The sequence below is a fragment of the Sceloporus occidentalis genome, unplaced genomic scaffold, assembly GCF_023333645.1.
Source record: "Sceloporus occidentalis isolate IW3139 unplaced genomic scaffold, rSceOcc1.0.p SCAF_7, whole genome shotgun sequence".
Taxonomy (NCBI): Eukaryota; Metazoa; Chordata; class Lepidosauria; order Squamata; family Phrynosomatidae; genus Sceloporus; species Sceloporus occidentalis.
In genome coordinates, this window is record NW_028316987.1 from 15,081,206 (window position 1) to 15,094,281 (window position 13,076).

At 41.6% G+C, this 13,076-nt stretch overlaps 1 protein-coding gene across 1 annotated transcript in view; it reads left to right on the forward strand.

The window, feature by feature from the left end:
• LOC149309247 (C1q-related factor-like) overlaps positions 1 to 6,821 on the forward strand; it is a 48,038-nt gene extending 41,217 nt beyond the window's left edge. Inside the window, exon 2 of the mRNA XM_089532038.1 lies at positions 6,546 to 6,821. Coding sequence (XP_089388164.1) covers positions 6,546 to 6,725 — 180 coding nt within the window. The 3' untranslated portion in view covers positions 6,726 to 6,821. The remainder of the gene's footprint in view (positions 1 to 6,545) is intronic.
• The last annotated feature ends 6,255 nt before the right edge of the window (positions 6,822 to 13,076 follow it).

Sequence of the window (13,076 nt, forward strand, 5' to 3'; positions counted from 1 at the left end):
CTTGAATGCAAAAATTAAGCCTTCTGCATTTGTTTCACAGAGCTCATAACTCTGACAACGATTGATGTTTCTGTTGTTATTTTTAACCTCCATGGTCTTGCCACTTGATTGATCTGTTGGAAGAAAAAGATAGTAATAGACCTTGTGGCCAATATGTTTTCAGCCAAAGAGTTCCTCCTTTTAACCACTAACAAATGATATTCGTGTACTTCCATATGTGAGGACTGGGTGATTCATTCAAAGATTGAAAAATGTTACTCCACCAGTTGGGATGGCTGGAGTATTCTGGCAGTTGTGGTTAAAAAAGAATGTAATGCAAACTCAGGTTTCTCTCCAAAGTTCTTCAGGTATCTGGTTCATAATTAAAATCCAAGCTTCCCCAACACCAACACCGCCAGGGATACTGCTACAAGAGGTTGGGGCAAAATTAAGGCATAGCTCCTCAGACAAGAATTCTGCCCCCACAAATTATTATTTTTGGTTCCTCAAATTTCTAGCATTACAGAGAATGAGGCATTGAAAACTGTTCACTCCTAGAACAGCTATACAGTGCAGTCGCACCATACGTGGCTGCACCATACGTAGCTTTCAGCTTACACTGAAGCCGCACTGTAATAAAAAGAATGGTGCATGTGCCCATGGCACGTGCGCCGTGCTGCACCACATGCACAAACCCCATTGTTTTCAATGGGGCTCAAACATACACATCTTTCCCTTAGGCGGGTGGGGGATCTGGAACAGATCCCTCACATAAGGGAAGTGTCCACTGTATTCTCTGAGTTTGCATTCCCTTGGTAACTTTGACTCCCTTTCTCTTTGGGTTATTACACTTTATTTCTAAATGTTCAATGGAAGTTTTAAGTTACTACAATGCTAGAAATTTGGAGAATGAAGAAAATTTTCATTTGAGAGTGCAAAATTAATTCTTATTTGGAAAGGGCAAAGCCTTAATTCCCACACACCCCACCAATAGCTAGGCCTCTATTCTCCACCCAGCAACTTGCAAGTTCTATTTGCCAGGCAGTATGTTTTGTCTTGTTTGCCTTCAAGTCATTTCCAGCTTATGGCAATCCTAAGGTTATCATGCAGTTTTCTTGGCAAGATTTGTTCAGAGGGGATTTTCTTTGCCTTCTTCTGAGAGAGTCTGATTTTCCGAGGTCTCCCAATGGGTTTCCATGGCCAAGTGTGGGCTCCAGAGCAACACAAAAACTACTACACCATGCTATGTACCATGGGGGTGGTGGGTAGAGACCATATTTTCAAAGCCACTTCATTGTTTTTGGGCATTGCAAGGTGTGTCTGTGTGCCTTTGCTCTGAACTAGTGATCTGAACTACTAGTGATCTGAACTAATGTGGGCAGCTTAAGACTAGCTCCATCTGTGCCTGAGCAACATGTTGCGCTCAGTCTAGTGATGGGCAAATATTCAAATGCTTGTTTTAAAAATAAACTGGGTGTTTTGTTTTTTAAATTTTATATATATATATATATATATATATATATATATATATATTAGTAATTTTGAAATACATTCAGATTGACAAAGAAGAAGGAAGAAGAAAAAAGAAAAAAGTGACTTCCATTCTTCCTTTCGGCATTTATACCAAAATGACCATTGTTTAATCAACCAGACAACTTGTCCATTTCTGCCAAATCTGCCAGCTTCAGCAACCATTCCTCCAGAGCAGATATTATTGAATTCTTCCATCTTTGCACATACAACAGACTTATTGCCATGGTCACATACTGGAATAATCTTCCATGACTCTTTTCCAGTTGTGCATCCATCAATCCCAAAAGAGAAAGTTCTGGTTTTAACTGAATATTAATATTTAAAATCCTCTTCATCAATGTGCACATTTGAATCAAATGTTTAAAAACGTTTTTTTCACATGGTGGTGCTGTAGTGCAGGAGAGAACGGGTCAGAACCTTTATTGGTCAGCAGTTGATAATACTGAGAATAAAGCATCGTGATCCTGGTTAAAGCAAAACAGACAAACAGACAATGCCTCAAGTATCTGACTTCCCAACATGTGGAGTAAAACATTTCAGGTTAGGGGAGCTTTGAAGTCTTCAAAACAGCATCCTCTGCCTAACTCATACACCACAAAATGCATCCAGATGTTTTATCCACAGGGCTGAGGAGGGAGGGCACAGGGACCTGAGCAGTGAACAAACAAACAGTAAATTACAAAATAAATGTTGGTATTGCTCCATTCCAAAAAATGGCTATAATGTCTGCAGCTAAATTTAAGGAGGAGGCCCAATCACGCATCTTGCCCCAGGCTCGATGGCAGCTGTCCACTTCCCTGTTCATCCAAACTGTCTCTCAATACTTTTGTATATTCACTGCTAGTGAAAACTCCATCCGGCAGATGGTACAGAGATACAGAAAGAGAAAGCCCATATATTCAGGATGTATGACACACAGTACACATACACACACATAATGTGCATACACAAATACGCATACATACAGCCAAAGGCAGAACGTCTCAGTAGGAGATAGGTATTTCAAGGGAGAGGTAGATTTTGTGTTTTTCACAGAGAGGCATAGTACATAATCCTATCAACATAGACTGACCCAACAGGGGACAATTTTTGATCTTTTAACACTGGGGGAATCCAAAGCGGATGAAAGTTATAGTATCTATGCCTAATAATATACTGATGTTTTTGCATGTTCATTTGCCATTCATGTGATGCATGCAAGAATCTGAAGCCTTCAGGTACAATTCCTGTAGTCTAGCACTATCATCAGCACCTTTCCTTTGTGTGATAAAAAGGACAACTAAAATATGAAGCATCTACAATTGCTTCTTTGGGGGGGGGGGTGCATGCACGTTTTGCTATCCCACACCTTTTGTTCTTGTCCCATATTGGTGATGTTCTGCCCCATAAGCAAAGTCTTGCCTATATTTATTTCTCCCAGCTACATTATAAGGCCCATTTTCTATTTGGTGTGTGCACCAGCCCCTGGTTCTTCTCACCCTAACTTCTTTTTTCCCTCAGGGCAGAGAGTGACTGTTATGACTGGCTTTTGCTTGTTTCATGCTGAAATCACAGTGTGGATGCACTAGATCCCTCTCCCACCAACACTGTGGGATATCTGCCTGGGAGTAAGTCCCAGTGAAGTTAGTGGGGCTTACTCCTGAGCAGGCAATTCCACTGAGAATCGCACCTATATGTACCAGCCTGAGACAAGTCCCAATAATGTTGGTTGGGCTTACTTTTGAATAGCCAGACCCAACAAGGAAAAAAGAAGAGGGCATTCTTGGTGGCTGCTTCCAGACTTTCACTTACTGATAGAAGGACAGCATTTACTGATGAAGGGTCGAAACGCAAGATCCTCCAACCAACATTGTGATATTTTACACATCCGCCTGGGCGTAAGTCCCACTGATGTTAGTGGGGCTAACTCCTAAGTTGGCACTCCTACTGGGAATCACACCTATATGTACCAGCCTGAGATAAGTCCTAGTAAAGATGGTTGGGTTTACGTTTGAGTAGCCAGACCCAACAAGGAAAACTGGAGAGAATCTTCTTGGTGGCTGCTTCCAGACTTTGGATGGCTCCCTCCTTGAGGCCCTTCCATCAATAAATTAATGCTTTGAGGAACTGATCTCTATAGCTTTTACTGCTTTACTGGGTTTTTTTTTAAGGTTTCAACTCTATGAGCAATTTAACTGCATTTCAATAATAATGTTTTACATGTTTTTATTAATGACTTATCAGTCTTATTAACTGTGTTTGTTCTCATTTTTGTAAGCTGTCAATAGGTCTCACTATTGGAGAAACCATGAGATATAAATGAATTATTATTATTATTATTATTATTATTATTATTATTGCCACCATTATTACTATTATTATTGCCACCAAATTTGTAATTCCTTTAGGCATCAATCTGGGGGCAGGCCCCAATACAGCCAATGGGTTTTACTGTACAGTCTTTTGCTGTGTAAAACTTCAAAAGGCTAGAAATAATTGAAAAATAAGCAATTAAAAATGAAATGGAGCAAAGATTTTTTTTCAATAAGAAGACTTTCATCAAGCTAGTAAGACATCATACAGCCTGGATATCATGAAGATATAGGGAGGGGCATATGCACCCACAGGGTTATTGCACAAGATTGTTCATGCTTCTATGCACTCCTCTTTTGAGATAACTGATATCAGCTGAAAGAATGTGTGAAACATTAAAAGCCAGAAAAGGGCATTTTTCTGAGAAGTAATATGAATGACTACATTGGCATGTGGAAGACTCTGTGTTTGTGTGTACATGCACATTGATTTAACACCAAAGAGGGTGATGCAAAAACCAAATAAGCAAACAAACCAAAATTTGCTAAAGCATTTTCAACCATGGGAAGTATAGATCTGTGTGTAGATTCCCCCATTATTCCCAAAAGGGCTTGTTTTGCTTTCGTTTTCCTCATAGGACTAATGGCTACCATTGACTTATGTGGGAGGAAAGAAAGGGGTTCATCCATTGCAATAGTTAATGGTTTTCCCTTGGCTCAGTCATTAATCAGAATAGAGACTGCAGTCAAGAAATCAGAAGAAGACTAGGGCTTAGAAGGGCTGCTATGAAGGAACTAGACAAGATCCTGAAGTGTAAAAATATATAATTGAATACTAACGTTAGGATTCCCCATGCCTCTATACTTCTCATTTCTATGTATGGTTGTGAAAGCTGGAAAGTGACAAAAGCTGATAGGAAGAAAATCAACTCCTTTGAAATGTGGTGCTAGAGAAGAGTTCTTCTATGGATACTGTAGACTGCTAGAAGGACAAATTAGTGGGTCCTCAAGCAAATCAAGCCTGAACTTTCCCTAGAAGACAAGGTGGTTAAACTGAGACTCTTGTACTTTGGTCATTTTTTGAGAATACACAACTCACTAGAAAAGACAATAATGTTTGACAAGGTAGAAGGAAAAGAGGAAGGCTGCATTACAGTTGGGTAGACTCAATCCAGGAAACCACGGCTCTGAATCTGCAAGATCTGAGCAGGGCTGTTGATGAGGGTGACTTGGAGGTCTCCCATTCATAGGGTTGCTGTACGTTGAAGCTGACTGCTGTCAACAACATCATCATCCAAGACCTGCATTAGTGGATGAGGGAAAACCGACTCAAGCTGAATCCAGAGAAAACGGAGGTACTTGTGATAGGTTCCCCTGGTCCAGGAATGGCGGTGGTTCCACCTGTCCTGAACGGGGTCACGCTCCCTGTGAAGGACTCCGTGCGCAGTCTGGGGGTGCTTCTTGACTCGTCCCTTCGCCTGACTGCTCAGGTGAATGCGACGGTCAAGAGCACCTGTCATCAGCTTCGGCTTATTCGCCAGCTGCGTCCATACCTGGCCCAGGAGGACCTTGAAACTGTGGTACACGCTCTGGTAACCTCAAGACTGGATTTCTGCAATGCACTCTACATGGGGCAACCCTTATACCAAACCCGGAAGCTACAAATGGTACAAAATATGGCAGCCAGGCTGGTCACTGGTACTTCCAGGGCCAGCCACATTACACCGGTGTTAAAAGATCTGCATTGGCTGCCGATTCGCTTCCGGGCGCAATATAAGGTGTTGGTGATGACCTATAAAGCCCTAAATGGCTTGGGCCCAGGATACCTGAAGGACCGCCTCTCCCCATACATTCCGTCCCGCACCCTCAGAACATCTGGGCAGCAAGTACTTAGGGTTCCCGGGGCTAGGCTCGTCTCCACTACCAGGAAGACATTTTCCATCGCCGCCCCGGCCCTCTGGAATACGCTGCCCATAGAGCTCCGCTCGGCCACCTCCCTGGCCCAATTTAAAAGGGATTTGAAGACCTTCCTTTTTGGTATTGCATTCCCCGACTAAGATGTCCTATGGACCTCCTTCGTCTTCACTGGCAAGGGGACTGGCTAACTCGGGGCTTTTTCTGTTTCTCTGTTTTTTATTGTAATGGTACTGATGTTTTTAATGTATTGTTTTTAAAATGTTGTAAACCGCCCTGATCTGTGGAAGGGCGGTATATAAATAAAAATTTTATTATTATTATTATTATTATTTAGTGTCATGGCCAAATCAACCTTGATCACACTGACTGTAACAAAGAGCACTACATGCAAAAGGACAGACATCTAGGTCGTGGCAGAATTTGGACTCTGAATAAATTAGTGGCTTTTAGCCCCAGGTTTATCAGGCAGCTAATTGGGTGACTGTGCTGAAAACCTTACCGTGTCCTGTTCCCTACATAATGTGAATTAGAGGCTCACTTTAAAAGATGAAATTAAACAGGAAGCACACAACAGAGGCATAGGTCTTCCTCAGTGCTTCCTTGCTATGTCTCTATCCTGTAGGTGTTGGGAATGTTATTTGTTTGGATTACAGCTCCTAGAATCCCCAGTCAACATGGCCTGTGGCCCTAGACGTTAAAAGTCCAGGAAATAACTTGCACTCCCATTACGGTCACTCACTGTTTTTCACTCTTTTATGTCTGCTTCTCTCCCTCCCTCTTTCCTGTCTTTCTCTCCCACTTGCCGGTGCCCTTTCCCATCCGCAGGTGCGAGCCAGTGCCATTGCACAAGATGCGGATCAGAACTACGACTACGCCAGCAACAGTGTCATCCTACACCTGGATGCCGGTGATGAGGTGTTTATCAAGCTGGACGGAGGAAAAGCCCATGGTGGCAATAACAACAAATACAGCACCTTTTCAGGCTTCATCATCTACTCAGACTGAGGGCTGTGCCCACATGCAACCTGGTTTCTACATGTGGCAAAGTCTGCTGGGGAATCCGCCACTACTGCCATCTTGCGCACAGCCAGTCTTTCCCTTCCAGGGTGCCCTGGTTGTGTCCCTGTTGCCCTTTTTCCTAAGGGGCACTGTGGATGAACATCCTATGATATTCACGTTAATCCCCATCTCCTTTCCTTCATGCACTTCTAGGAGCGTCACTGGTCACTTTCAAGGGTGTATTTATTTGGGGGAAAGAGGCTAAAAAGAAAGCAAAGGTCTTTCCCAAATGACCTAGGGTAGAGCCTGGAGGGACAGTCTTATTGCTCGAAACTGTAATTAATCAATTTATCATCTCACTATCCACAGACACATTTTCATCTTTGTGCCAGAGGCAAAGGTCTGAATTTAAATACTCAAATCTACATTATAGAACCTCACATTTGGATTTGAGTATGGCATGTGGAAGATCCTGTGTTTGTGTGCGCATGCACCTGGGATGCATGAAAGACATCACCTTTCAAATACAGAAAAATAGGGAGGGGTAGATTAAATGAAATATTTACATTTGGAATTATCTAAAATGTCAACAGGGACATCGCAAAACATTTAATTTGGTCTGGTTTTTTTTCCTTTACATGGAATAGCAAAAATTGTGATCACTGCGTGAGTCCAGGAATATTCCCAGTCCACTCACCTCCATTTTACCTCTCCAGGGGAAAGGGGGAGTGATTTGTATATGTGCATGCATATACATACACGCCTTTAATCCATAAGGACACTGGATGCCTTAGCACATGCATACTCCCCTACAAACATCCCCTGTACATTTCTGGCTAATACTGTGCAGACCAGAGGCCTTCTGTATAACTCTGGCATCCATCCCCTACCCAAGTGGCCTTCCTGGACCAACACCCAAATCCATCCAATGTAAATCATATTTAACCTATTCCCTATTAACAGGAGCTGGGTGGATTCCAATGCTCGCCCCAATCATTCCATTGTGTATATATGTACAATATATGTGTATATACTCAGATAGATCTTATTCCATGAATGTTATATCCACATCAGAAGCAGCAGCAGTGGTACAGGTGGCATCTACCTTGATTCCTATCTGTCAGTCTTCTCCCTATCCATAATCTATAGGATAATCTCTCACCATTCTTTTCCCAACTGAGTATCACAGTGGTGACCTTTATTTTGTTGGGTTTCTGGTAGGAGAAATGTGACGGATAGGACCACACTGGGGGGATTTATTTCTTTTAATCAATGTCCAGGCAAAAATCCATGATCTTACTTAATAAGAGCTGTGATCTTCTGTGAGTTTCTGTCTCTTCTTCTATTGGCCAGTCTCTTGTCGGCTTTGAATTTTTTTGTTCAGAAAAAAAGACACTATTGAGAATGAGACTCACCTGAATTCTTATTTCTTCTCTGTTTTGTAAAGATAGGGAAAACAACAACACCAAAAAAAACTGTGAATGCACATCTTATAAGACTCATACTAGAGACCCCCCCCCCTTTGAAACTAATTTGTAACAGTGGCCTTTTTATAAACACACATAGAAAAAGAAAGTGTAATGACTGAGAATAAATTCACATTTCTCTTTTTCATGTGCCAAAAAACGGACAACATGACTTACACAACAGGCATGGATGGGATACCAGTAGGTTAAAATGGGCTTCTCTAGATAGGGTATAGGTTGGAAGTGGTAGTATAAGTTGCTATAGTTGCTATGATGGCATGGAGAATCCTTTTGGGGGTGTTAAAAAAAATATCCACATGATGTTTCATCAATCCCGTTCTGGAAATGCCTGGCATTAGCTACAACGTTTTATTCCCATCCCCAAGTAGGTTTCTTTTTTGAATTCCAAGATATCGGAATGAAAGTCTTCTCTCCTCCCTCCCTCTCTTTTTCAAAGAATTATAGTGCTATAGTGCATTAGTTAAATGACCCTTTTGCACAGTAATACCGTAACTCTTAAGAAAAAAAATTAAAATTCAGAGAGGAAAAAGTTCACCCTTCAGACCATAGGACCACCTCAGCAAACCATGCCTTGATTTTAAAAAACAATTGGAAAAGGCCTAGTGTGGATTCAAGAAAACACTAAAAACAACTCTCATAAAGAATAAAACAAATGGAGACACAGATGGTGGCAACTGGCAAAACCCAGGAACCTGAACAGTGAAAAGTCATACTTCTTTAAATCAATCTGGAAAAGACCAAATACAGTCCTGATGTACACAGTGCATCCAAACTGGCAGATTTTCAGACAATCTTCTCAATCAATGCTTGGAGTTAAGTAAGAGATGGGCAAAAATATGCCCAGTTCACCTTTTCATTCCTATTTACTGAATTTTACAGTTTCACTAGATAAAACAAAACTTATGTTATCCTTTGAAATCTGCAAAAATTATCTGAATTTTAGAATTGAGTGCTCCAGTTAAAAAAACAAGTGTACAAAAATGTGTATATTATAGAAGCGTGCACACAAAATGTATATTTGTGAAAATAATGTTCAGAAATACATTAAATTTAAAAATTGCTTGGAAGGTGTATATTAGAAAAAAACTGCATATAAACAGTATTTGGATAAACGTGCACACAAAATGTATACAACTTTTCATATGAACTTAAAAATCAATTTCCAAATTTCAGGCGCTCTAAATTAAGATTAGAAAAAAACAAACTTTATGTTGCCAAAATTAAGAAAACAAGGGTCAGATTGGACATTAAGAATAATGGGTATGCCAAATGATTAAAAAAATTATTTTTCACATTGGAATTTACTCAGAAATTCATGCTTCATCCATCATACTTGCAAATTAAGCATTTTACCTTGCAATGACCAACAAAGCATGATACATGCAAGATACACAGATGAGGGGAAACAACATGCTATGACAAATAGACATATTTCACCACTGGAGGGAGCACCTCTGCAATAAATCCGATAGACTGATCATCTACTTCAGGGGAAGGCAAAGTGTGCAGGCCACATATTGCCCTTGGGACCCCAAGTGTGTCCCCCGAAGCCTCCCAGAATCCACCCAAAGTCCACAGATTAAAGGTTTTTTTAACGGATGGCTAACATTGGGGTAATATTTTTACTCCCAAACCACCCAAAATGTGCCCGAATTACAGCAGTTTGCTTTGCTTAATCCTTCAAAGACCTCCAAACACAAAAGAAATTTAACAATCTGCCCAAAATCAGACAAAATGACAGCTGGAAGTGACATTACATGCCCCCTACACAGTTGCCCATGTTTGATCTACTTTGACTCTGAAGGAATGCAAAATTAACAGATTCATTCATTCCGAGGTTCCAGTTCATATTTGTTTTCCATGCCAGGGCTGATTTCTAATACACAAGACTAAAAATTTCTCCACAACTGAGTATGTAAAGAGAATTCCCATACATGTAGGGGAAGCAACTTGTAGATAAGATGTTTTCAGATACAGTTGAGACAAGAACCTGTTTTTCCTAAATGTGTCAAGGGTGACAAGTAATGCCTGAACCATTCCAGCCCCCCATTGCCACATTTTTCCTTATTGGAAAGCTTATACAATCTGCTCTCTGTAGCCATGGATTTTTTATCCACTGATTCAAGCATCCACGGCTTGCAATTAAAAAAAATCCAAAAAGCAAACTTTGATTTTGCCATTTTATATAAGGGATGCCATTTTACAACGGGACTTAAGCATCCACAGATTTTGGTATCCAGGGGGTCCTGGAACAAAACCCCACCAGATACAAAGGCCCCACTGTAACTCATTCCAGCCTTTCATTGCCACATCTTTCCTTATTGGAAAGCTTATAATTCACGATCATACTTGTCATGCAGTGTGAGTGCAGTCCTCTCCCCAAAGTCTGATTTAGGCTTGCCAGACACCTCATGTACCTTTAAGGACTATGTAGAATTTCAGCAGGTATTGCTTGTCAGCAACCAGGTAAAAAGTTCCCTTTTCTATATAATCATTAATGGTACAGAAGCCCTCTCCAGATTTCATACTGGCAATCCCAACACTTTTTACAACCCACAAAACCCCTACCAACCTCCAAAATAGAGAAGGGCCATTCTAAATGGTCCTCCAAGAGGTGTGCTGGCCAATTTCATCAGGTTTCCCTCTCTCCCCTGTCCCAATTGATCCTCTGTCACTCAACATTTTCAATGGCTTTTAAAATGTCCTTTCTCTCTCCTCGTCCCACTTTCCCTCCCTCACTTTAATTGCTGCAAACTGAATTCATATTGCAAAAGGTGTTCATATTCAACTCAACGGGGAGAGAAGACGGGACAAAATCTTGCTCTTCCCTGTAGATTTAGTAAACTGTGGCAGCCTCTCCTAGCATGTCTGGCCTTCTTCATTAATAGCTTTTGCCACTTTGACCACACTCTGATGTTGCTTTGCTACATGTGTCCCAGTTTTCATCTGTGAAATGTTGCAGGGGATGCCTAAAACAGCCCAAGAAGAGCCCAAATAATTGTATTTCCACCTTCTGCTAGTGGGTTCAGGCAAGTATCTTGAGTAATTTTTAAAAATTAAAAACTTGTGGGTGGTCACACAAGTCAAGTATCTAAGGTCCAATAAGAGGTGGTAGCTGGCCGGATCTCAGGTAGTTGCCTGGCACTGATCTGTTTGAGTGCGCGCGTTTTGTGCCTTCAAGTCATTTCCGACTGATACAGAATAACACCAGGTTTTCTTGGCAAGATTTGTTGAGAGGGGCTTTTCCACTGGCTTCCTCTGGGGCTGCAAAAGTGTCACTTGCCTAAGGTCACCCAGCAGGTTTCCATGGCCAAGTGGCAATTTGAACCCTGGTCTCTTGAGCCCTAGCCCAACACTCAAACCACTACGTCACACTGGATCTGGTTGAGACTGCCACAGTATTGTATCCTGCCAAGTCAGTTTCACCAATTGCTTACTGAAACCCAGAACACAAAAATGTGAACTTAATGCAATAAGAAAAACATATATATACTCATGTATAAGTCTAGAAATTGTAGTCAAAGAATTAACCAAAAAACCTGGGTCGATTTATCTATGGGTCAAGTGAGAGTTTAGTCCATCCCAGGAGCACCTAAGAAGCACCAACCCCCTCTCCTCTCTCCTCCATGGCACTTCTTCTCGCCTTTTTGAATGCCTGGGCAGGAAAATGGTGGCAGTGGCTCTCTGGCATATCTCCTCAAAGGAACGCCAAGAGGATAGAGGAACTGGTGCTTCTTTTAGGCTCTCTTGGGACAGATTCTTGCCTTTTGCCATGCTACTCAGAGAAGTATGGTTCTTTTTTTTTTTTTTTTAATAAAAATTAATACTGCGGGAGATCTGTACTGGACCACCACAACTCCACAGATACCAAAATCTGTAGATGCTCAAGCTTACATTGTCCCCAATGGCGGCACATGCACAGGTCAGCCCCCGTTATCCTGTGGCAGTACGTGTGTGCATGTGGCTGTGCCACCACTGGGGACAACAGAACTTAATGACAGCACAGCTGTGTGCATGCACAGTGACAGGGCACAGTGGCAGCTTGTCATCTGCAGATGCTTGAATCTGTGGATGGCACATCCGTGGATACCAGAGGGTGACTGTATATTGCTATAAAACTATTATGCCACTTTTAATGCTATGGCTGCTTCCCGTAGCATTCTGGGGTTTGTAGTTTACAGCTCTCTGGCTGAGAATTCAAAATGACTCTCCCTAAACTGCAAATCCCAGGATTCTACAGGAGGTAGCCATAACAGTTAAAGTAGAATAATAGTGCTATCACAGTGTAGTGCAGCATTGTCCACTGTACCTCAACTCTTGCCTTTACAGCCTTTTTGACATGTGTGCATCTTATTAACCCCACCTGTGCATAGTTGCCTCCTGCATACATCACACAGCCACCATTTACCGTAGTTCCCTCCTTATCCATCCAGCCTGTAGCGTGAGCACAAACAGAATTCTGTAAGTTCTTTGGCATCGTTTTTCGTTGTTTTGCCCTTTACATCATTTATTACATGCCCTTAAGTTTTACCCTTGATTTAACCCCAAGACATATCAAAATTCATAATTTTGGTCCCAAGATCTGCCTGACTTATACATGAGGTTGACTTATGCATAAGTATATATGGTATTGTGGGCTCTTGTTATCTGCCGTCTTGCCATCCATGGATTTGAGCTTCCACAAATGGCAATCCTCATTGTTTTTAATGCAATTGTGTGCATGCAGCAGCTGCTCATCCTGCTGCCATAGGTAACAACAAGATTTGAGGTCCTATGTTTTTTCTTATCTGTGGGAGGAGGGGAGGGGGGCAGAACAGATCCCTTGCAGATACGAAAGGACTACTATAATAGGAATCACACTAACAGCATG